General features: G+C 35.1%; 1 protein-coding gene across 4 annotated transcripts in view; it reads left to right on the top strand.

The window, feature by feature from the left end:
• LOC123538376 (uncharacterized) overlaps nt 1–24,493 on the top strand; it is a 47,079-nt gene that overhangs the window by 13,441 nt on the left and 9,145 nt on the right. Inside the window, exons 1-5 of one of the 4 annotated variants that reach the window (XM_053530047.1) lie at nt 4,347–5,441; nt 6,351–6,467; nt 8,733–8,825; nt 12,072–12,164; nt 14,915–14,991. In XM_053530047.1, coding sequence (XP_053386022.1) covers nt 5,320–5,441; nt 6,351–6,467; nt 8,733–8,825; nt 12,072–12,164; nt 14,915–14,991 — 502 coding nt within the window. In that variant the 5' untranslated portion in view covers nt 4,347–5,319. Of the gene's footprint in view, nt 1–4,232; nt 5,442–6,350; nt 6,468–8,732; nt 8,826–12,071; nt 12,165–14,914; nt 14,992–24,493 lie in introns of those variants that run through there. The other 3 variants (XM_053530048.1, XM_053530050.1, XM_053530049.1) reach the window with 3 other exon arrangements.

Raw genomic sequence — 24,493 nt, 5'->3', positions numbered from 1 at the left:
GAATAGGACATTTTGCCGAGGTTAATAATACTGCAGACGTAATTTTTCTCGCATAATGATTATTACATTATTTTCAGTTTTCATAGTATCTTATTAAACTTGCCGCAATGTTGTAGAAAATAAAATACAAAAGAAAACAAATATATACACCAAATTAAATCCTAATAGTAATGCACATGTATGACACCGGTACAATGTGTATTTGAAAACCAATTTACAGTGAGATAATTATATTCTGTCTTTATAATTGGTGATTACGTATTTTACAATGGCATAATAGGTAACTAAATTACGTGTTTATATTTCAGAATACATTAAACAACCTTACAGATTACCAAATCAAGATTTCATTGTTATACTTGGTTTTAAACGTCGTTGAGATATATATCAACAATCACGCTATGTTTTTTAAAAAAAGTTTATAATTCAAAATTGTTGATGTACATCTACCCAATTGTTATGTAAAAGCCTTGTATATAACTTCTGAAAAAGATTTTTGGGACTTCACTATACCCTATGTTTTTTTTTTCAATGTATATTTAGCTCACCTGTCACAAAGTGACAAGGTGTGCTTTTGTGATCGCGTGGTGTCCGTCGTCCGTGCGTCCGTGCGTGCGTCCGTCCGTCCGTAAACTTTTGCTTGTGACCACTCTAGAGGTCACATTTTTCATGGGATCTTTATTAAAGTTGGTCAGAATGTTTATTTTAATGATATCTAGGTCAAGTTTGAAACTGGGTCAAGTGCGGACCAAAACTAGGTCAGAAGGTCTAAAAATAGAAAAACCTTGTGATCTCTATAGAGACCATATTTTTAAAAGATCTTCATGAAAATTAGTCAGAATGTTCATCTTGATGATATCTAGGTCAAGTTTGAAACTGGGTTACGTGCCGTCAAAAACTAGGTCAGTAAGTCAAATAATAGAAAAACCTTGTGACCTCTCTAGAGGCCATATGTTTTTCGGGATTTTTATGAAAGTTAGTCAGAATGTTTATCTTGATGGTATCTAGGTCAGGTTTGAAACTGGGTTACGTGCAGTCAAAAACTAGATCAGTAGGTCTAAAAATAGAAAAACCTTGTGACATGTCTAGAGGCTATACTTTTGAATGGATCTTCATAAAAATTGGTCAGAATGTTTATCTTGATGATATCTAGGTCAAGTTTAAAAGTGGGTTCACGCCGTCAATAACTAGGTCAGTAGTTCAAATAACATAAAAACCTTATGACTTCTCTAGAGGCCATATTTTTCATAGGATCTGTATGAAGGTTAGTCTGAATGTTTATCTCAATGATATCTAGGTCAAGTTGGAAACTGGGTCAACTGCGGTCAAAAACTAGGTCAGAAGGTCTGAAAATAGAAAAACATTGTGACCTCTCTAGAGGCCATACTTTTGAACGGATCTGCATGAAAATTGGTCAGAATGTTAACCTTGATAATATCTAGGTCAAGTTCGAAACTGAGTCACGTGCCTCAAACACTAGGTCGTAGGTCAATTAATAGAATAAACATTGTGACCTCTCTAGAGGCCATACTATTCATGGGATCTGTATGAAATTTGGTCTGAATGTTTATTTTGATAATATCTAGGTCATGTTTGAAACTGGGTCAACTGCGATTAAAAACTAGGTCAGTAGGTCTAAAAATAAGAAAACCTTGTGCCCTCTCTAGAGGCCATACGTTGGAATGGATCTTCATGAAAATTGGTCAGAATGTTCACCTTGATGATATCTAGATCAAATTCGAAACTGGGTTACGTGCCGGGTCAGTACTAGGTCAGTAGGTCAAATAAGAAAAAACCTTGTGACCTCTCTAGAGGCCATATTTTTCAATGGATCTTCATGAAAATTGGTCAGAATTTTTATCTTGATGATATCTAGGTCAGATTCAAAACTGGGCCACATGAGCTCAATAACTAGGTCAGTAGGTCAAATAATAGAAAAAGACGACGTCATACTCAGTTCAAAACTGGGTCATGTGGGGACAGGTGAGCGATTCAGGACCATCGTGGTCCTCTTGTTTAAAGGTCCAATACTAAGGAAAGTGAACATTTTAATTTCTTTTAAAAAGCACAGAAACTATTTCATTTTATTGGAAAATGAAAGTTGGTATGTAGAGATTCGAAATAAATCGCAGTATATGCACAATTATTTTTCTATGAAGTATGAAGAAAGTTAAAAAGACCTGGGGGGTCATTCTGTTTATTCATTGAAATTTCAACATAATACACATACATTTCTTTGAGTTCCAAAGACATTCTGTAAATTTTGACCTGCCAATCTTCATTATTTAGTGTCTTGCAGAAGTCTATGTACTGGCTATGAAAAAAATTCCCAACTCACTTTCCCTTAGTAATGGACCTTTAACACTGGGACATGGAAATGTGTTCCTTATACCAGATTATTCACTATAACTATAAAGATAAGGTTTCTTGTTTAGCTTCGGTAGTCGACGAAATTCTCCATGTGAAATGGGTGGAACAACCTATTTTCAGCCAAGCAAACGGCAGGTGTCATATTTACCTCCAGACCTATGCTGCTAAAACATACCAAATTAAGACAATCTCCCAGCACTGAACACTAGTCGGGGTATCAGTGGCAACTGAAAAAAGAAACCAGGATCGCTGGCCTTGTAGTCACACCTGCCAACCACTGCGCCACTGACTCTCCCTTTGTTCGCTTAACCATTTTATTTTACATACATCAGAGAAGAGTAAAAATTTGGACATTTTATTAATAAAACGATCCTTATAACCACTGATTCGTTAAAACTGTGTTCGTATTGGGGGAAGTTTACTGTATATGTTCTGTTCTATTCTGTTCATAATTATGCTTAAAATGGTTCGTCATATACCTCTGATTCACATGGAGAACTTGTCAGTTAATTTTTAAGATAAAGTTAATTTTAGTACATTATATACATAAATATATACCTCATACGACAAAATATTTTACAGTGAATAAATGTAATAATGCAGGGAAACGCATGTTTTTTTCGTGTTATAACTTTTGCAGAATCCCGAGGGATTGGTTGGTGCTCGAACCCGGTAGGGCGAGGGTACCAACGTTTCCCGAGGGTTTCTGAAGACGTTATTACATGAAATAAACGTGCGTTAACGCTATTCTAGCAAAACACGCGTAAAAACGATAAACGAATAAATTATCACTTAACGTCATTAAATTTCCATGAAGCGCGCGGGAATGTCTACTTTGTTTTTTCACGTTGACGTCATTTCCTTTTGAATTATCCGTTTTGGAACGGAACGCGCATATATAAAAGGGTGTTTTAACAGCACGTGAGAGCGTTTTCTCTCCTGTTAAAACACCCCCGAAAAGTGACAAGAACAGCAGTTTTATGTTAAAATGTCTACAAGCACACAAATACTAATATTAATTTGATATGACTTAACTATATTCGGCAAAATCATGGAGATTTTTGTTAATAAAACGAGGTATGTACTATGTCAAAATAACTTCACCCATCTCCAAACTTGCTGTCTTAAAAACGTTCTAAACAGTATCAGAGAAGCCCGTAAACGTTATATAAATATGCTCTGAACAGTTAAAAGTTTTTTTGTTTTTTTCTACAATACACATTTGACAGTTATGTTCCATGTAAATTGCATGGAAAATCGTCAAGATTTTCATCATTAGATAATAATGAACTCAGTGGAAATTTTTGATGTTTACAAATTTTGCGATTTTATAAATTGTAAGGTTTAGCTCGACTATTCAAAGGAAAGGCAGAGCTTTTGGACTCACCCGTGCGTCGCCATCCGCGTCTGCGTATGCGCTGGCGTCGCGATTCGGTTTTTGTATGTAAACTAGTGTCTTAGTAACCACTTGTGGGAATGGACTGAAACTTCACACACTAATACACTGTGATAAACTGACTTACATTTCACAGGTTTCATAACTCTATTTTGCTTGTTTACAAAATTATGCCCATTTTTTCGACTTAGAAATTTTTGATTAATATTTTGTATGTATTTCTAAGCTGGTATCTCAGTACCCACTGATGGGGAATGGATTGAAACTTCACACACTTATTCACTGTCATGATTTGACATGCAGTGTACAGGTTCCATAACTCTACTTTGTATTTTACAAAAGTATGCCCCGTTTTCGACCTAGCAGCTTGTAGTTAAATTTTTGTACGTAAGCTGGTATCTCAGTACCCACTAATGGGAAAATTTTAAAACTTTACACAGCTAGTATGCACAGTGCAGGTTCCATAACCCTGTTAGGCATTTTTACAAAATTATGCCCCTTTCTCGACTTATATATTCATTCAATTGACAAGGCTGTTGAATAGTCGAGCGTTGCTATCCTCCGACAGCTTTGTTATTTCTGTCAGTGTTCATATTTCACGAATTATTCTTCTGACAAAGCCAGAACTTAGATGGAAGTTGTCTCAGGGAAATGTTACTGAGTGGGTATGTTTGACATTGAAATAAATGTTAGGACCTTTTGATAAGAAAATGTTTAAATTTCATCGCAAAGACAGTTTTTAAACAAATTTCGAGATATTGGAAGCAAGTATTTATCTATAGCAGACTTTTGTGAACCAGCCAATAGTCTTATTTACCTGGTCACTGGTTATGTACGAACTTTTACATGCCTCTTTTTATATTTTATTATATGCTATAGAATTGTAACCAATAGAAGAAGGACATGTCTGGTAATTATCATAGACCCTTTAAGCGGTCTATAAGTTATATTAATAGACCACTTCCAAACGAGGTATCCGTTGTTAGGTTGAATAACGTTCCTATACGTTTTGGTAACGGTCGTTTAATTACTTTGGCGATATTTGTAACACAGGTGTTTTCTGATGGACAGACAGACGGACAGATAAAGCGAAATCTATATACCTACCTCATGGTTGTGGTATTTTTAATCGGACCTTATTTTTTGTCATAAAACAATAAAAATGGCATCAAATGGAGCTGTGACATCGGCCTTTTATTAGCAGTAATTTTATGTTAAAGATGTATATGGTGCATATTTTATCTCATAAATCCTGATAAATATATTTTAGGTGCTTTATATAACTATAAAAATGCATATTCAAAGAATACATATAGCAGGTATTCTGTCGCGTTCACCTAAAAAAAAGAAATTAAATATTTATAAAATTATAAAAACTGGAAGTTTTTTTTATCGACGGACGATGTCGAAGTTTTCCGAAAATTCAAACACGCATTTCCGGAAACAACGTGATCCTCATATTAATTAGGTACACAAACTTCAAAAAATGGCGGAGAAACAGTTACGTACGAAAACGACAGAGAAAGTCGTTTGTGACTGATTCTGCCAAGAAAATGCGTAAAAAAGCTTACATACTATCTTTTCATATTCGAAAGGAGATTTCGCGCTGGCGTACATTGAAGACGGAGCTAGGTGTGAAAACAGATGCAAAACTAGCCAAGGTTTTGCTCGACAGGTGAAGTGTAATTTTCAATTTGACGTGATTTCAGCCTTTGTATTATAAAATCAGTCATGTTCCATCAAGTTAATATAGCTCCTGTGCCTTTTATCAGTGATGTGAATAGGAATTCGGACATGTAAGTATTTTGTTCATGTTTATGTAATATGATTGTTTCGTCCCAATTAATTTCGTACTTACTAAGCTGAATACGTATCGGCAGCGATTCGGCTAAATCATAGTTTGAACTAAAAGTAATATAACAGGTAATTAGAACAATGGAAACTCTCTACTCTACAAAAACGCCGTAGGCTTGATCCAACTTGTTATTTGATTGTATTGAAAATGCAAGTCAAAATAACTCGACATTCAGATTGTTTCATTTTGTGACAGGCAGTCTAAATGTCAAAACTTTGAAGGACCAAAATAATGGAGGATAAATCACAGTACAGGGTCATATAAAGTTATTGGTATTATCGCTTGTGCATATTGGCGTGTTTACAGTAGACTATACGGTAAACATAATCGTGTACAGTACATACATGGGTTTAAAACACCAGAAAATGTGTACATTTATCATAAAAGACTTATGTTTGCAATCGATTTATCAATATTATGAATATATGTATGTGGAGAAGACTATTTATCAATATCATGTAAAATGAGTAATTTATAATTCCTCATAATACCCATAATACTCACGAGACGTGTGAGGCAGTAAACATAGATAGATTATTTTTATTTTATGTTTATAACCCACTATTGCCGTGGTAATTGCTTGTAAACTCTCCTTTTCATGTTTAATTTTGAAAGCTGCCATATGATATAATTTTGTCATTGTCACTTTATCAAAAAGGTATGAAAGTAATGATGTAATGAAAATTTAGATTTATTAGAATACAGAACAGGTAAAATATTTCTTTACAGATTTGGAGATTATAGTATGCAGCAGAGCATCTCTACGCCTGGGACATCTCGCCAAGGACTTCCTAACCTGCCAGTGTCAGAGATATTATCTGCATCTGATATTGACAACTCAGAAAGGTGCTTTATATTTATTACTTTTTAAATAACTATCAAATGTGAAGTTTGTCTGAGTAACACACATTTGAGCCGCGTCATGATAAAACCAACATAGTGCATTTGCGACCAGCATGGCTTCAGACCAGTCTGGTCAGGATCTATGCTGTTTGCTTTCAAACCCTATTGCAATTACAGAAACTGTTTGCAAGCAGCATAGATTTGCGCAGTCTGGTCGGGATCCAAGCTGGTCGGAAAGCCACTATGTTGTTTTTTCATGGCAGGGCTCATTTCATTTTTAGCTCACCTGAGCAATGCTCAGGTGAGTTTTTCTGATCGCTCGATGTCCGGCGTCTGTCGTCTGTCTGTCTGCCTGTCGTCTGTCGTCTGTCAACATTTAGATTGTGTATGCGATAGAGGCTGTATTTTTCAACTGATCTTCATGAAATTTGGTCCGAATAATTACCTTGATAAAATCTAGGCCGAGTTGAAAAATGGATCATCTGGGATCAAAAACTAGGTCACTAGGTCAGATCAAAGAAAAACCTAGTGTATGCGATAGAGGCTGTATTTTTCAGTTGATCTTCATGAATTTTAGTCAGAATGATTATCTTAATAAAATCTAGGTCGAGTTCGAAAATGGGTTATCTGAGGTCAAAAACTATGTCACTAGGTTAAATCAAACAAAAACCTTGTGTATGCAATAGAGGCTGTATTTTTCAGTTTATCTTCATGAATTTTGATCAGAATGATTACCTTGATGAAATCTACGCCGAATTCGAAAATGGGTTATCTGGGGTCAAAAACTAGGTCACTAGGTCAAATCAAAGAAAAACCTTGTGTATGCGATAGAGGCTGTATTTTTCAATTAATCTTCATGAAATTGGTCAGAATGATAACCTTGATAAAATTTAGGCCGAGTTCGAAAATGGGTCATCTTGGGTTAAAAAGTAGGTCTCTAGGTCAAATCAAAGAAAAGCATTGTGTTTGCGATAGAGTATTTTTCAATTGATCTTCATGAAATTTGGTCAGAATGATTGCATTGATGAAATCTAGGTCAGGTTAGAATGCGGGTCATCTTAGGTCAAAAATTAGGTCACTAGTTCAAATCAAAGAAAAACTTTGTGTATAATATAGAGGCTATATTTTTCAATTGATCTTCCTGAAATTAAGTCAGAATGATAGCCTAGATGAAATCTAGACCAAATTTGAATATGGGTCATCTCGGGTCAAAAAATAGGTCACTATGTCAAATCAAAGAAAAACCTTGTGTATGCGATAGAGGCTGTACTTTTCAACTGATCTTCATGAAATTTGGTGAAAATGATTGCCTTGATAAAATCTATGTTGAGTTTGATTATGGGTCATCGTTGGTCAACAACTAGGTCACTAGGTCAAATCAAAGAAAAAAGTTGTGTATGCAATAGATACTGTATTTTTCAACTGATCTTCATGAAATTTTGTCAAAATGGTAGCCTTGATGAAATCTAGGTCAAGTTTAAATATGGGTCAGCTGGGTTTAAAAACTAGGTCAGTAGGTCAAATAATGGAAAAAAATTTGTGTATGCAATAGGGGCTGCATTTTACACTGGATTTCTTAATATTTGGTCAGAATGGTTGCCTTGATGAAATCTAGGTCAAGTTCGAATGTGGGTAGTCTGGGGGCAAAAACTAGGTCACAAGGTCAAATCAAAGAAAAACCTTGTGTGTGCGATAGAGGCTGTATTTTTCAACTGATCTTCTTGAAATTTGGTCAGAATGATAGCCTTGATGAAATCTAGGTTAAGTTCGAATAAGGGTCATCTGGGGTCAAACACTATGTCACTAGGTCAAATCAAAGAAAATAGTTATTTATACTCAAGATCTTTTGCTCCAAGTTTAATGATAAGTGGTCAGAATATTTTTTTCCATGAAATCACTAGGTCAAATATGTTTACACTGTTATGGTGTGTTATGGTGTGTTTCTCAGGTGAGCGACCTAGGGCCATCTTGGCCCTCTTGTTTTAACAAGTTACAATTTTATCTTTTACTCAAATCATAGGGCTGGGCCTTTACAATTTTGAAAAATGCATTGGAAAACATGTACATGTAAATAAGGAATTGTATTGTCATTGTTTTATGAAAATGTCATATCTTTACTGGAAAAACATCACTAAGTAATGATATTTATATTCTAAAATAAACATTCTAGAAGTAGAAGAGATTAGTAGTATGTATGTTTATAGCCATTTTTACAGAAAGTGAAAATTTTTAAGAAGTGCTGAAATTTATTTCTGTATTATTTCATAGGACTGCTGAGAGAGATAGTACAACGGTGAAAATTAAAGCAGGGCTTACAGTAGAAAAGAAAAGACCGTCATCATCTTTTGCAGACCCTGTAGCGTAAGTTGCTTATGTATTTAAATTTTTCTGTGCCCCCCTCCCCCATGAGTGGTGGGGGTTTATAGATTTGCTCTTGTCCATCTGTGCGTCCGCCCGTCGGTGTATCCGTCCGAAGTTTTTGACGGGCCTAGCTCAAAAAGTATTTGTTATAAATCGATGACACCTTGCAGGAATCTTTATCATGATATGAACTTGTGCACCTTCTATATTTCGTCTAGCTCCGCCCCAATAGTTTTACAGTTATGGCCCCTGAAATAGTCAAAAATGCACATTTTCACCTTGTGACATGCCTAGCTCAAAACGTATTTGATATAGATTCATGAAACCTTGCATGAGTCTTTATCATGATATGAACGTGTGCACTTCCTATTTTTTGTCTGGCTCTGCTCCCTACTTTTAGAGTTATGACCCCTAATATAGTCAAAAATGCACATTTTCACCTTGTGTTGGTATCTACTTCCAAACCAAAAAAGTCCAAGAGACACCAATAGTTGGCTGCAATAGGGTTCATCTACTAGTCATTTCAAATCAACCCAGTAAGTTTCATTATTCTGGGCCTAGTGCTTTTCAAGTTGATGTCATGTAATAAAATACTTAGTGCCAGTCAGTAGAAGATCCTATTAAAATGATAAAAGTTATGAAATGTAACGGATAATAATGGCCAAAATAAAACCTGTAAAGGATATTCACATGAGACGTTTCATAATATTACTTTTGCTTTACTGGTGATACGATGGTTGAAAAAAAACACAACATAAATGATGACAAAAAAATGTGGACAAGCACTGGCCTCAGCAAATACCAGTTTGATACAATTAACTTTGGATAAATGAAAACACATTACAGTTCAATTTCTTACTAGTCTTTATAAAAATCTGAAACAGTCGTCAATTCTTTGGAAGTTGGGTACGAATCATTTTAGGTACGAGTTGATTCGTAATTTCATAATTTTAGATAATGATTGATGGTTATTCACATGTATCCAATATTGGCATTGCATTCATTTCATTCTCAGCATTAGATAGGAAATATATCTAGTATAGGAATATTTTCTTATCAAGTTATAAAATACTATTACAAAAAAAAGTATAGTTCAATACATCTCAAACAGTGAGATTTTTTCCGTAACGGCACTATAGGATACGTTACTTCTGTATTTTGTTGCAGTTTAAAACAAAATTGATTTCATTGTTAATATAATATGATGAATACATTGACTTGTTTAAGTATTAGTTCTAGCAGTCTGTTTTTCTTTTCTTTTGTCAAACAAGAAATCATATGAAACATTCATTACACATTCAATGTTCCTATTTCATTTTTTAGCCCACATGAGAAGTGCTCATAGTCAGCTATTGTAATCGCTCGCCGTCCGTCCGTCACACGTCCGTGCACACTTTTCTTCAGATGACATCTCTCCTAAAATTACTGAAACGAATTTCAGCAAACTTGGTCAGAAGCATCCTGGTATGGTCCCCTTTTAGGGACTGCCAGAGCTCAAAATTGAAAAACATTTGAACAACTTCTTCTCATAAACCGCTTGATGGATCTTCATCAAACTTGGTATGTACATCTTTTCTCAAACTGCAGACCCGAATATGAAATAATTTTACTGCAATGGTTATTATGTGACCCTGTGCCAAACTCCTTCAATCATTTGTTTTGTTAAAGTATAAAACCATGGCTATAAGGGGTGGGACTAGTTTTCTCTATATGACCCCTGAAATAGACGGTTCAGTTTCAAAATCATCTGACAGCAAAATTCCTTGGGTGACGTCAAAACAAATTATTTCAAGCTATGCTAAAAGGTTTGACTGCCTGTTGGTTATTTTGCCCGATATATCTTTACGGATAAAATAATGTCTGGCATAGAATCATTACATTGCAAGGTGCACATTACAAACCCTCTGTCAAATTACGCTGCAATTAAAACATATATTTAACTATGTATTTAAGACTGGTAGTAATTGTTTTAGGGACAAACGGGGTTTTCACTTTACTGCTGTTCACATTATCCAATCCACTGATCTAACTGCATTCACCTGTACCAAAATTTCAATAGTAACTGCCGTTACCTTTACCCAAATCATCAAGACGTACCAACTTCAAAAGTAAATATCTTTGTAGATAAAACGAATCGGAAGCTGTGGTTTCGAATAGTTACAGAGAAATGATTAAACTTTATCATGGAATATTTCATATATTTCAGTTTTGCGGATTAAAAAGACTATTTGCGGCCGATTCATGAAATGACTCATTTTGTCGAATATTTTCACACTCTTTCTGTAATTTCTCGATGAATAATATTCTGTTTACGCCATGATTTCATCGGTAGATTCCTTTTCTAACAGGGAATCAATCTGTATAATTTGTTTTGCTAAGATATGGCGGGAAAATGTAAAAATCAGGCCAATACTTACTTTTACCAAAAACAATACATGTACACACGGAACTGTCGTCAGCAGACCAACTGCATTCACCAGATCGGGTTGAACGGCGTGAATACAGAACAGGTAAAATAGTTCTTTACAGATTTGGAGTATGCAGCCAGACAGGACATCTCGCTAGCCATGTCAGTCATGGTCATCAAAACCCTATGAATGCTTAATCCATGGACCATCTCAAGGACTTCCTAACCTGTCAGTGTCAGAGATATCATCTGCATGTGATATTGGCAACTCAGAAAGATGCTTTATATTTATTACTTTTTAAATAACTATCAAATGTGAAGTTTGTCTGAGTAATACACATTTGAGCCGCGTCATGGTAAAACAAACATAGTGCATTTGCAACCAGCATGACTTCAGACCAGTCTGGTCAGGATCTATGCTGTTTGCTTTCAAACCCTATTGCAATTACAGAAACTGTTCGCAAGCAGCGTAGATTTGCGCAATCTGGTCGGGATCCATGCTGGTCGGAAAGCCACTATGTTGGTTTTTCATGGCAGGGCTCATTTCATTTTTTTAACAAGTTACAATTTTATCTTTTACTCAAATCATAGGGCTGGGCCTTTACAATTTTGAAAAATGCATTGGAAAACATGTACATGTAAATAAGGAATTGTATTGTCATTGTTTTATGAAAATGTCATATCTTTACTGGGAAAAAATCACTAAGTAATGATATTTATATTCTAAAATAAACATTCTAGAAGTAGAAGAGATTAGTGGTATGTATGTGTATAGCCATTTTTACAGAAAGTGAAATTTTTTAAGAAGTGCTGAAATATATTACTGTATTATTTCATAGGACTGCTGAGAGAGATAGTACAACGGTGAAAACTAAAGCAGGGCTTACAGTAGAAAAGAAAAGACCGTCATCATCTTTTGCAGACCCTGTAGCGTAAGTTGCTTATGTATTCAAATTTTTCTGTGCCCCTCTCCCCCATGAGTGGAGGGGGTTTATAGATTTGCTCTTGTCCATCCGTGCGTCCGCCCGTCGGTGTATCCGTCCGAAGTTTTTGACGGGCCTAGCTCAAAAAGTATTTGATATAAATCGATGACACCTTGCAGGAGTCTTTATCATGATATGAACTTGTGCACCTTCTATATTTCGTCTAGCTCCGCCCCAATAGTTTTACAGTTATGGCCCCTGAAATAGTCAAAAATGCACATTTTCACCTTGTGACATGCCTAGCTCAAAACGTATTTGATATAGATTCATGAAACCTTGCATGAGTCTTTATCATGATATGAACGTGTGCACTTCCTATTTTTTGTCTGGCTCTGCTCCCTACTTTTAGAGTTATGACCCCTAATATAGTCAAAAATGCACATTTTCACCTTGTGTTGGTATCTACTTCCAAACCAAAAAAGTCCAAGAGACGCCAATAGTTGGCTGCAATAGGGTTCATCTACTAGTCATTTCAAATCAACCCAGTAAGTTTCATTATTCTGGGCCTAGTGCTTTTCAAGCTAGAAATTGGGACTATAATGGCAAAATTAGAGCTATTTAATAGTATTATGTTGATTAAAAACTTTGGATTTTATTTCTGATGTCATGTAATAAAATACTTAGTGCCAGTCAGTAGAAGATACTATTAAAATGATAAAAGTTATGACATGTAACGGATAATAATTGCCAAGAAAATTCACATGAGGCGTTTCATAATATTACTTTTGCTTCACTGGTGCTACGATGGTTGAAAAAAACCAACATAAATGATGACAAAAAAATGTGGACAAGCACTGGCCTCAGCAAATACCAGTTTGATACAATTAACTTTGGATAAATGAAACACATTACAGTTCAATTTCTTACTAGTCTGTATAAAAATCTGAAACAGTCGTCAATTCTTTGGAAGTTGGGTACGAATCATTTTAGGTACGAGTTGATTCGTAATTTCATAATTTTAGATAATGATTGATGGTTATTCACATGTATCCAATATTGGCATTGCTTTCATTTCATTCTCAGCATTAGATAGGAAATATATCTAGTATAAAGTAGAAGTTAAAGTAAAGTCTTTGTTAAAGTATAAAACCATGGCTATAAGGGGTGGGACTAGTTTTCTCTATATGACCCCTGAAATAGACGGTTCAGTTTCAAAATCATCTGACAGCAAAATTCCTTGGGTGACGTCAAAACAAATTCTTTCAAGCTATGTTAAAAAGTTTGACTGCCTGTTGGTTATTTTGCCCGATATAGCTTTACGGATAACTTCAAAAATCCACCCCCTACCCCCACCCACAAAATATTTTCTCATTTATGATTTGTTTTGTGTTTCTTGATATTGTCTTTTAGTATTACGTCATTCTCCTCTCTCAGCCTATTTTGTTCCCCCACCCATCCAAGTATATTATTTCTTGATACTGTCTCTTAGTATCCTGTGTCAAAATTCCCACCCCACCCCTTCACCCTCGTCCCCATTACAAGCCCGTATTTAGCGGAAAATATTTTTGCCCTATTTCAAAATATTTTCTGTATGACCCCTTTACCGAACTGTGGAACACATGTGAGCAGGGATGTGCCTAATAATTTTCAAAAATAATTAATTCAAATTATATTGAGAAAATTGCTAATTTGATAAAATTAAATTACAAGCCATTTTCGAAAAGTAATTAATTAATTACAATTATTTTGCCAAAAGTAATTAACTATAATTAATTATTTTATCTCTAACAATTAAGTCATTTGCAAAACAATTTTTACTATTCAATATAATTATGTACAATTCAAAGCTTTTTTAACAAAATGTGCATAAAAGCAGCAAATTAAATCATTTACATGTACTTAATACATGCAGGTTAATATCAGCAAATGTCTGCAAGAAAACATATTGAAATTCAGTCATTCAATTCATATCAGACTGCCCTTGTATTCCCTTGAGCAGTGTCTGTATTTTGCTTGAAAATTTCCACTAGTATCCTTTGGAAGGATAAAATGTTTGAGAGCGGATGAATTCATGATGCGCACTATGTGTAATACCACGACAGAATGACAAGTTTCAATATCAGTTTTTCTGTACATTCCTAATTATTAGGTTTAGTGACTAAAATGTTCACCCAGTGATCACACTTAAACAGAACTTAATAGGGATTAACACCTCTAACATCTGATTGTTGATACAACAATACCTGTCTGATATTAACTGTCACTGTGAAAGTTGCACACACCTAATGATCAGTAAAAAAGCCAAAGTAATTGAAAGTAATTAGATTTAATTGACAATTATCGCCCAAATCTAGGTCAGTAATAATTAATTTCAATTACTTTAATTTAGTTTGTGCTTAATTATTCATTATTTTCAATTAGATCAATTAATTAAATTACAATTATAATTAGGCACATCCTTGCATGTGAGCGATCAAAGACCATCCTGTTGCTAGATTTGCTTTTGAATGTCTCATGAAGCACGTTTGAATTTGTATAAGCATGTTATGCAAAAAGAGTGTTATGCAAATGTGGAGTTATAACATGATAATGACAACAAATAAGTAAGGTATTCAAGAAACCCAGCTGTTTTGATGGCAGCTAACACTGTCTTGCAAAGAAAAACAAATGCTTTCCAGAATTAAAACACATCCTATTTTGTTTATAAGCATTTGATTACTTGCATTGACTTCTCCTATAAAATATTTATCTTTCAACAGGACATTTAAACCTATACCTGGAGATATGATAGAGTTTAAGAGAAAAATGGGTTACTCCCACTTTGGTGTGTACGTTGGTAAGTAAGATTTCAGAATAACCACCTACAGTTTTTAAAAAGAACTTAGTATATCAGATGCCTCGCTACAAATATTCCACAATAACAAATAGTGTTAGATAACAAAACAGCTACTCCTTTTTAGCTCCACTATTCGGAGAATAATTGGGGGGGGGGGGGGGGGTTCGCTATTCTACTCGCCCCGGCGTCGGCGTCGGTGTCGGCGTCGGAGTCGGCGTTACCCTTCTTGGTTAAAGTTTTCGGCAACCTTTGTTTTTCTATCATATCTTAGTTAATATTGCTTATATCTTACTGTAACTTCACATAATCATTGTCCAGTATACAAACAAAGTGTATGTAGGGGCTGAGCCCATTATACCCAAGGTCAAGGTCACCAAGGTGTTATACTTAGGTTATTTTTAAGGTTAAAGTTTTTCGGCAACCTTTGTTTTTCTGTCATATCTTTGTTACTATTGCTTATGTCTTACTGTAAGTTCACATAAACATTGTCCAGCATACAAACAATGTGCAGGGGCTGGTTCCATTATACCCAGGTCAAAGTCACAAAATTGTTATACTTGGAATTATTTTCATGTTAATTTTTTTCGAAAGCTTCATTTATATACATATCTTTAGTACTTTAAAAGATAATGACTTGAAATTAAAAATAATTCTATAATCATTGTCTGCATGTGTGATTACAAACCCCGTAACTCTAATTGTATTTTTGACAGAATTATGCCCGTTTTGTACTTAAATTTTGGCAATCTTCGCTTTCTGGATATTACTTTAATGCAATATAAGATAAAGACTTGAAACTTAAAATGTATCTTTATCATCATCATCTGCATGTGTGGTAACAAACCCTATAACTCTAATTGTATTTTTGACAGAATTATGCCCCTTTTGTACTTTAATTTTTTTGCAATCTTCGCTTTCTGGATATTACTTTAATTCAATATAAGATAAAGACTTGAAACTTAAAATGTATCTTTGTCATTATCATCTGCATGTGTTATAACAATCCCCATAACTCTGATTTGTATTTTTGACCAAATTATGCCCCTTTTATACTTAAATATTTTTAACAAACTTCGTTTTCTGGACATAACTTTGGTAATACATCAAATAATGACTTGAAACTCAAAATATATCTTTACCGTCATCATCTGCATGTGTTATAACAATCCCAATAAACCTAATTTGTGTTCTTGACAGAAATATGCCCCTTGGTGTATCTTTCTTTTAAAGTAAAGGTCTCACATAATATTCATTTTCTTGTCAAATCCCCGAACAGTGGAGCGCGTTGTCGTACGGACAGCTTTTGTTATGAAACGAGATGCACGTTTTAAAACCTTATTTTGTAAGAGAAATTTCATTGGAAAACAATTCATTTGTTTTATACTAGTTTGTATTAATATAAAAGGAAATAAACAAGTAAAGATTAAAGATAGTATATCTCCTACCCCATATTTATTGCTAGATATTACATTTTTAACTGATAATTCTTATCAATAATTTTTCATCTTACCTGCATAAAAAGTTCCCTCTTATTTCCTTTCACGATGACTTCTTATACTTGAACACCATTATTACTTATCTAAATACGATTATTATGTAAACTGTGAATTATGATTGTGATATTGAGAGATGAGGCTTTAAATTGAACAGATGTGTCATTTTATTTATACCTTTGTAGTGTTTTTAGACAGGCTGCACACCAAGAGCGATAAGGTCATAACGGGACATTTGAATTAATTATTTATTCAATAGTGATACTTTAAAAAAGTGTTTATTATCGTTTTGTAAAATATTTCCTGTGAAATACAAACAAGTTGTTGTTAGACCTTTGCTAAAAACGCAGGTCTTGAACTAGAGCTTTCCAGCTATCGTCCTGTGAGTAACTTCACATTTCTATCAACACATTTTGAGAAAGCTGTTTTTTTACAGATTTAACATATATGCAAATCAAAACAGTCGTTTGCCTAAGAACCAGTCTCCATATAGGAAATATCACTCCTGTGAATCTGCGCTGCCTCGGCCGGTTAATGAACCTCTACGTGGTATGGAGAAACAGGAAGTCACGGCCCTTATTGCAATTGACTTAAGTGCGGCATTTGACACTGTCGATCACGACATTCTGCTAGATGTTTTAAAGGCAGAGTATGGTGTCTGTGAAACAGCTCTTCAATGAGTAGATTCCTACTTAAGGCCTCGTACTTGTTAGGTTATTATCAACAATGAGTATTCATCAGACTACCAGTTTGGATGCAGTGTGCCCCAAGGAAGTTGCCTTGGTCCTTGGCTGTATCTCACCTATGCTGGAACTCTTTTTGATGTCATTCCCAAATCCATATCAGTCTAAGGTTTTGCTGATGATCATATAGCAAATAAAAGCTTTCGTCCCACTTCTACTTCCGTAGAACAATGAGCGGTGCGCAGTTTCAATCAATGATTGGATGAATAGAAACAAACTGAAAATGAACACTTCAAAAAATGAATTTATTATGTTTGGTAGCATACCACTACTTTACAAATGTTTTACAAATTCGATTTACATTGCTGGTGATGATATCAAACGTGAAAGTACAATTAGATATCTTGGTGCATTTCTTGATGAAACCTTGAACTTTAAAGATCATGTAAATCGCAAATGTCGTACAGCCACGTTGAATTACCTACGAATTAAGAACATCTGAAAACCAAAGCAGCCACTGAAATTTTAGTTTTGACTCTAGTTATTTCACATCTGGATTACTGTGATGTCATACTGTATGGTGTAGCAAACAGTGAGGTGCGTAAGATTCAACTTATTCAAAACGTGTGTGCAAAACTTGTCCTTACCAGGAGGAAATTTCACAGTTCACAAGCATCGTATGACATACATTGGTTGCCGGTGAAAGCAAGGATTGAGTTTAAGATATTTTCTTTCATGTATAGCTGTCACATCGAGTGCGGGAGGTCGTGGGTTCGATCCCCGGCCCGTCATACCAAAGACATGTAAAATGGTACCCGTAACTTCCTTGCTTGGCGCTCAGCATTAAAAGGGAAACTGGATTCTCTTCTCTCATACCCTCGTGGCGATGGATTCCATCGGGAATGAGGCGTCGAGAGTGATTAATATAAGTTATAGAATTTGTTTCACAATCGAACTAAAATAAAAATAAAAATAAATAGAAACTAGTCAGTAATGTTTGTTTTAGACTCATCCGTTCAAATAAAACAAACCCTTGGTGGTAAAAGTTGTATAATACAAAAGATATACTATGTTTATATACTGACTACTGAAATATCAACGGCGTGACATTTTTGTCTTTTCACAAATGATAATCCCGTGTTCTTGCCTACATTTGCATCTGAAAGGTTGGGGCGTTTTTCTTTTGTTTAGATTTATTATACTTTCCTTATACTAATGTACATGTGTCATAATATACACTGTAACGTAAAGAGCCGTCTTTTTGCGTGCAAATCAATCAATTAAGCGGTTTAGGGAGTCCGTCTTCGAACGGAGCATTATTTTTTTCGGACTTTTAGAAGTTGCGTTACGGAGCCAGTACATGGGGGCACTTGACCTCTATTAGGAGCCGCTAGAGCTAAATATGGGTAAATGACTCCTTCTTATAATGTTCTGTTTGGTCACCTTAGGGGACATCAAAGCTAAAATTTTAATAGAATAACTCAACACCGTTAGAAGAATTTTGTTGAACAGATTGTAAAATTTCGTATTATCATTGACAGTACAGTCAAATAACAACATTAGCACCTTGTTACTAAAATAAATATAAGGTTACGGACAGAAAGGCACCTTTTAAAATATGTTTTGTGTAAGCTAAATGAAAGCAATACTGATAAGTATCAATTCGACCATAAAATCTTATAATTTTGATTAAGACTGTGTAGCCTTTCAACAATACAAAAGCTAGCTATGATTTTGACAAACAAGAAACACACTTATAAACAAATTCATGCAATTTAATGTAAAATAATTCCTTATGAAAACACATAAATGATATACTTTTTTTATGTATGATAATTTATTCACTTCTTAATATACTACATGTATATGTATTTGTTGAAGGAGCCTTTGATTAAAAGCATTTCTTTTAAAATGGTATTAAAACGTTAGATTATATATGTTTTATGTTATTTTAAGTTCTTCAAATAGCTGTACTGTAAAAATGAAGAAAATTACAAACCAAACGAATCTTTAAATTTGTGGTAGGTAGACATGACTGGAAAATACCTTTAGTGCTAAATGTCATGGCATCAAGCCAGAAGTTCATCAGCTCTAATCAGTCGTTGATCTGTAAAATAAAAACAAAACTTAAATGTAATATAGAGATGTAGTCGGCCAGATAACTTAGTACACAGAGCATAAATACTTCAATCAAGAGGATAGCAAGTTAGAATCCCAGGCACGACTTACACTTTCACTGTTGATTTTCTGAACAAAATGTATCCAACATTTATTCATTTTATGTGTGGAAGTTGTCAGTAATTTGCCGCTAACTGTTAATAACGATGCGGAAACCAGGAACCATGGTAAAATGAACTTAATGCAAATTGTACAAAAATAACTAAATATGTTAAACAAGCAACATCGATAAATGCATTGTACTTTTTGTGTGTATTTGACATTACGAAGCGACATTTTCATAATGTCGTATCGCATGAGGGGTGGTCCTTGTCTGAGGAGCCATATCTTCATAACCTGATGTCCGATTTTAATAAATGATACCTGGTTGCAAAGGGCAAGCCAGTACCTAGAGAAATGAGGCCACGTCAGGTTCGAACCCGGTCGGCTAGGGTTCAAGGTCAAATTCCGGTAATATTCTCAAAATATGAACTTGTCAGAGCAGTCAAGACAGTCCTGAAAACCCAAGCACTACCTTCACTGTGTCCAATAACACCACTGGAGCAATTCTCATGGCTCCCCGGGTCGGGTCAGCTTAATCTTGGCCAGCACCCTACCGCATATAACAAGTTTGATCATTTTCTGATACCTGTCCTATTTTTTTAATTATTACTATTGTAATTTATACTGAATTTCAGTTGATAATGACATTATGTTAGATTTTGACCCTTGTTCGAGTCTCTACACCCCTATACCATATATATATATGAATATGTTTGTAGATGACTTGGCTTTACATTTAAGCTACTTACAAGTCCAGATCTCAGGACAGGTATCAGAAAATGATTAAACTTGTTATATACGGTAGGGTGCTGGCCAAGACTAAGCTGGTCCGACCCGGGGAGCCGTGAAAATTGCTCCAATTGTGTCATTGGACTCAGTGAAGGTAGTGCTTGGGTTTTCAGGACTGTCTTGACTGCTCTGACAAGTTCATATTTTGAGAATATTACCGGTGTTTGAACTTGAACCCTAGCCGACCGGGTTAGAACCTTAAGTGGCATCTTTTCTCTAGGTACTGGCTTGCCCTTTGCAACAAGGTATCATTTATTAATAAAAATTGGACATCAGGTTATGAAGATATGGCTCCTCAGACAAGGACCACCTCTCTATGTAATATATGAAGAAGTATGCATATTTTCACGAAAATGGATACATTTTGAGACGGTCCTCCGACGAAACCGTCGGCGGTAGAATTATACAAGTTACATATCCGTTTAGACAATGTTTGATTTTAATTTATAAAAGTTATTTCATTAAAATATTTTGTGTTTGTAACATTCTACAATTATTTGAAGTTAATGAAAAACATGGACATTTTACGTACGGAAAAGTACGGAAATACAGCTTTTTTTCTTTCCCTCCGGTAGACGGACGACATGCGATACGGCATTATGAAAATGTCGTTTCGTATTGTCGAGTGTCACTTCGCGTGTCGTGTATCGTTTGGAATTGTCGCGCGTCGACCCTCACCCAAACCCGCGACACACGATTTACGATGCGACATTTGGAAAATGTCGCTTCGCGTTGTCGAGCGTCGTTTGTGATTATCGCATGTCGTTTGATAATGTCGCCGTCGCGTTTTCAGGGTCGACACACGACAACGCGAAGTGACATCGCGACATTAGGAAGTGACATAGCGACAATGCGATACGACGCTCGACAACGCGAAGTGACATCGCGATATATCGTGCTTTTGAAAGGCGACATTTCAAAGTGGATATCGCGGCATTGTCGTTTGGGATTGTCGCCGTCGTTTGCGATTGTCGGGTGTCACTTCGTAATTTCGCTATGTCACTTCGCGTTGTCGTGTGTCGACCCCACACACGCGACGGCGACATTATAAATGTCCCCAATAGGATTCCGTAATTAATGTATTATACGTACTTAAAGTTTTGTATTACTTTGATTATAGATCCTGACGGGAGGCATTACACAAAATATGGTCCAAATTTTTGTCATGCACTTTCGCTGGAAAAATTATTTAAGTTTCATATTTGTTTCTATGTTGACACAATATCTTGGACCAATTGCGAGAATATTACTTGTTGGGTAGACGTCAATAAGCCTTAACATATGCGGAATTTAAAAAAAAATTAAAAGGAAAGAATGATGTGCAAGTCCACCTCATGTTAATGATGTGTACCAAGTGCCATTTCAGTTTGATGGCAACCGAATGAGGCGTTGAGTAAACAAAGAAGTGTAACGGACTGACGGAAGGACGGACAATTCAAACTCTATCTGCCTCCCGAGTTATCGATACCTGGACATAAAATGAATACTGTTGATCGGTGTAAAAATGAATACTGTTGATCGGTTAAACACAGGAAACAGAACTAAATTGATTTTTCATAACGCTGCTTTTTGTGAAGTTCGTGACACGCCTAACTCAAAAAGTATTTGAAATAAATTGATGAAACCTTGTATGAATCTTTATCATGATATGAACTTGCGCACCTGCTATTTTGTGCATGATTGCATCCCTATTTCCAGAGTTATGGCCCCTGAGATAATAAAAAATGCACATTTTCACATTTTGACACACCTGGCTCAAAAAGTATTTGATATAGATTCATGAAACCTTGCATGAGTCTTAATCATGATATGAACTTGCGCACCTCTTATTTTTTATTTGGCTCCGCCCTCTAGTTCCAGAGTGATGGCCCCTGAAATAGTCAAAAATACACATTTTCACCTTGTGACGCGCCTAGCTCAAAATGTATTCAATATAAATTGATTAAACCTTGCATGAATTTTTCTCACAATATGAACTTGCGCACATCCTATTTTTCATCTGGGTCCGCCCCCTATTTCCAGAGTTATGGCCCCTGAAATAGTCGAAAATGTACATTTTCACCTTGTGATACGCATAGCTCAAAATGTATTTCATATAAATTGATTAAACCTTGTACGAGTCTTTATCATGACATGAACTTGCGTAACTCTTATTGTATGACTGCCTCCGCCCCCTATTTCCATAGTTATTGCCCCTGAAATAGTAAAAAATGCACATTTTCACCTTGTGATGCACCTAGCTCAAAAAATATATGATATAAATAGATGAAACTTTGCATGAGTCTTTATCATGATATTAACTTGCGCACCTCTTATTTTTTGGCTGGATGCACCCCCTAATTTGAAAGTTATGGCCCCTGAAATAGTCAAAAATGCACATTTTCACCTAATAATGTGCCTAGCTCAAAAAGTATTTGATGTTAGTTCATGAAACCTTGCTTGAGTCTTTATCATGATGTGACCTTGCACACTTGGCATTTTTCTTGGGAATCCTAGCGCTTATTACAGAGTAATGGCTCTTGAAATAGCCAAGATAGTGGATTTTTTGTTTGTGCTGCTCATAGCTGAAAAGTATATGGCCTAGAATAATGAATCATTTTCATCAAATGTTTGTTGAGGCTATACCCCCATAAGACTACAAACATTTGAATTATTGCCCCTTATTTGTGACAAATGTACCAGTGGGTGCAGACCCTGTGTCCTACAGACACATTCTAAATTGTTGTTTGTTTGACTGGGTTAGAAGCCGGTTTTCAATAAAATGATATTTGTTATCAAAAACCAGATGATTATGTGAAATATATTGTTTGACGATATAGAGTAAACACAATCGAAGGGAAGGAGGAATCTGTATGTAACATACTTTTCACGTTTCTTTACAAATTTTAATAATTTTGTTCTATTGTATCAACAATTAAGAAGACCTTATAGAAACATAATCATTATCACGTTATTTTGTACTTTAAGATTACAGTATGTTTCTTTACTTGTCAGACAGTAAGATTTCTTCAAAAAACGTTACCACAACCTTTGGATCTATTTCAAAGATAGAAGATATTGAAGCCTCAATAATCAAAATACTGATTTTTTTTAATATGTAAGGAGTAAATTTTAAGATATTTTTTCTGTTAACTTAGAAATTGTCTGAAATATATATTACACATTCTATGTTTCTGTGTCATTTTAAATTGATATAATTGTTATTATAGTTGAAAAATAAAAAATCCACAAAATACTATCAAACATGATTACAATGACCACTTTTATTGTATTATAGAACCAGTGCACTGTAAATGACTTTAAGCTTGTTCAACTTACTAAATACGCACATATTTCTATCGTTTAAAAACAAACATTGCTGTTGAAACTGGAGTATATATTTCATTTGAGTAAAAAAACACAGGAGGTAATCATACTTTTCTTTTTCATCATCCTTTCTTTTGTTTTTCACTGCCTTATAGCTAGATTTCGAGAAATGATGAGAACTCTTAACAGAGACCCAATTTGGTAATGCCGAAATTCAAACACTCTTTTATGAAATTTTCCAAATACTTTCATCAGACTAGCCGCAATTGCATGACAAAAAGTAATTCTTGTGAATTTTTAGTTCAGATAAAAAGAAATTGATCGGGTGCTAGAAACAAGAAATACCGTAGAACAGCGTTAATAACAAAAACGACAAGTATATACATAAAGTAAAGTGCAAGTAAGAAATGTAAAATATCACAGTCAACCATTATGCTACAATAGAAAAAGTGGAAAACCACTGGTTGTCCAACACAACAGAAATGAAAATGTTGCAGGCTCGGTTTGATTGAACCTGTTCGTGGGCGGTAGTGGAAATGCAAGCGACAGTCCACGCCCTCTAGCTTCTGGTTGAGCAAAACTTTACATTAATACATACATGTAATAAGCACAAGAATATAATTTAGAGACTCCCGCAGATGTATTCATACGGCGGTGCACATTAAATCTTCAATGATACACAGAGTGCAATCCCAGTTAAATTGCCCTAAACGAGAAAACAATGAGCAGAACTAAACAAACTGGAATTTAAAGGGGGGATCTGAGTTTATGGAACCTGCATATCACAGAAACTGCCAACAGACAAAATTAAAAATTAGGTACCATATCCAAGGGGTGATTGAACAATACCCAGAGCTATTAAATCGGGAGTATTAGAACCAGTGTGTGAAAGGTCACGGTTGCAGCAAGGTCAAATCTGTCCGTCATATTTTGTGTCCAGAGCAAAACTTAATAACCATTCAAGATTGACATAAAGGTTGCGTAGTGGCGATGTGCATATCACATGACTTG

This window comes from Mercenaria mercenaria, chromosome 18 (genome assembly GCF_021730395.1).
Source record: "Mercenaria mercenaria strain notata chromosome 18, MADL_Memer_1, whole genome shotgun sequence".
Lineage (NCBI taxonomy): Eukaryota > Metazoa > Mollusca > Bivalvia > Venerida > Veneridae > Mercenaria > Mercenaria mercenaria.
The sequence above is the reverse complement of the archived record's forward strand: the minus strand, read 5'-3'. Positions and strand labels throughout refer to the sequence as shown.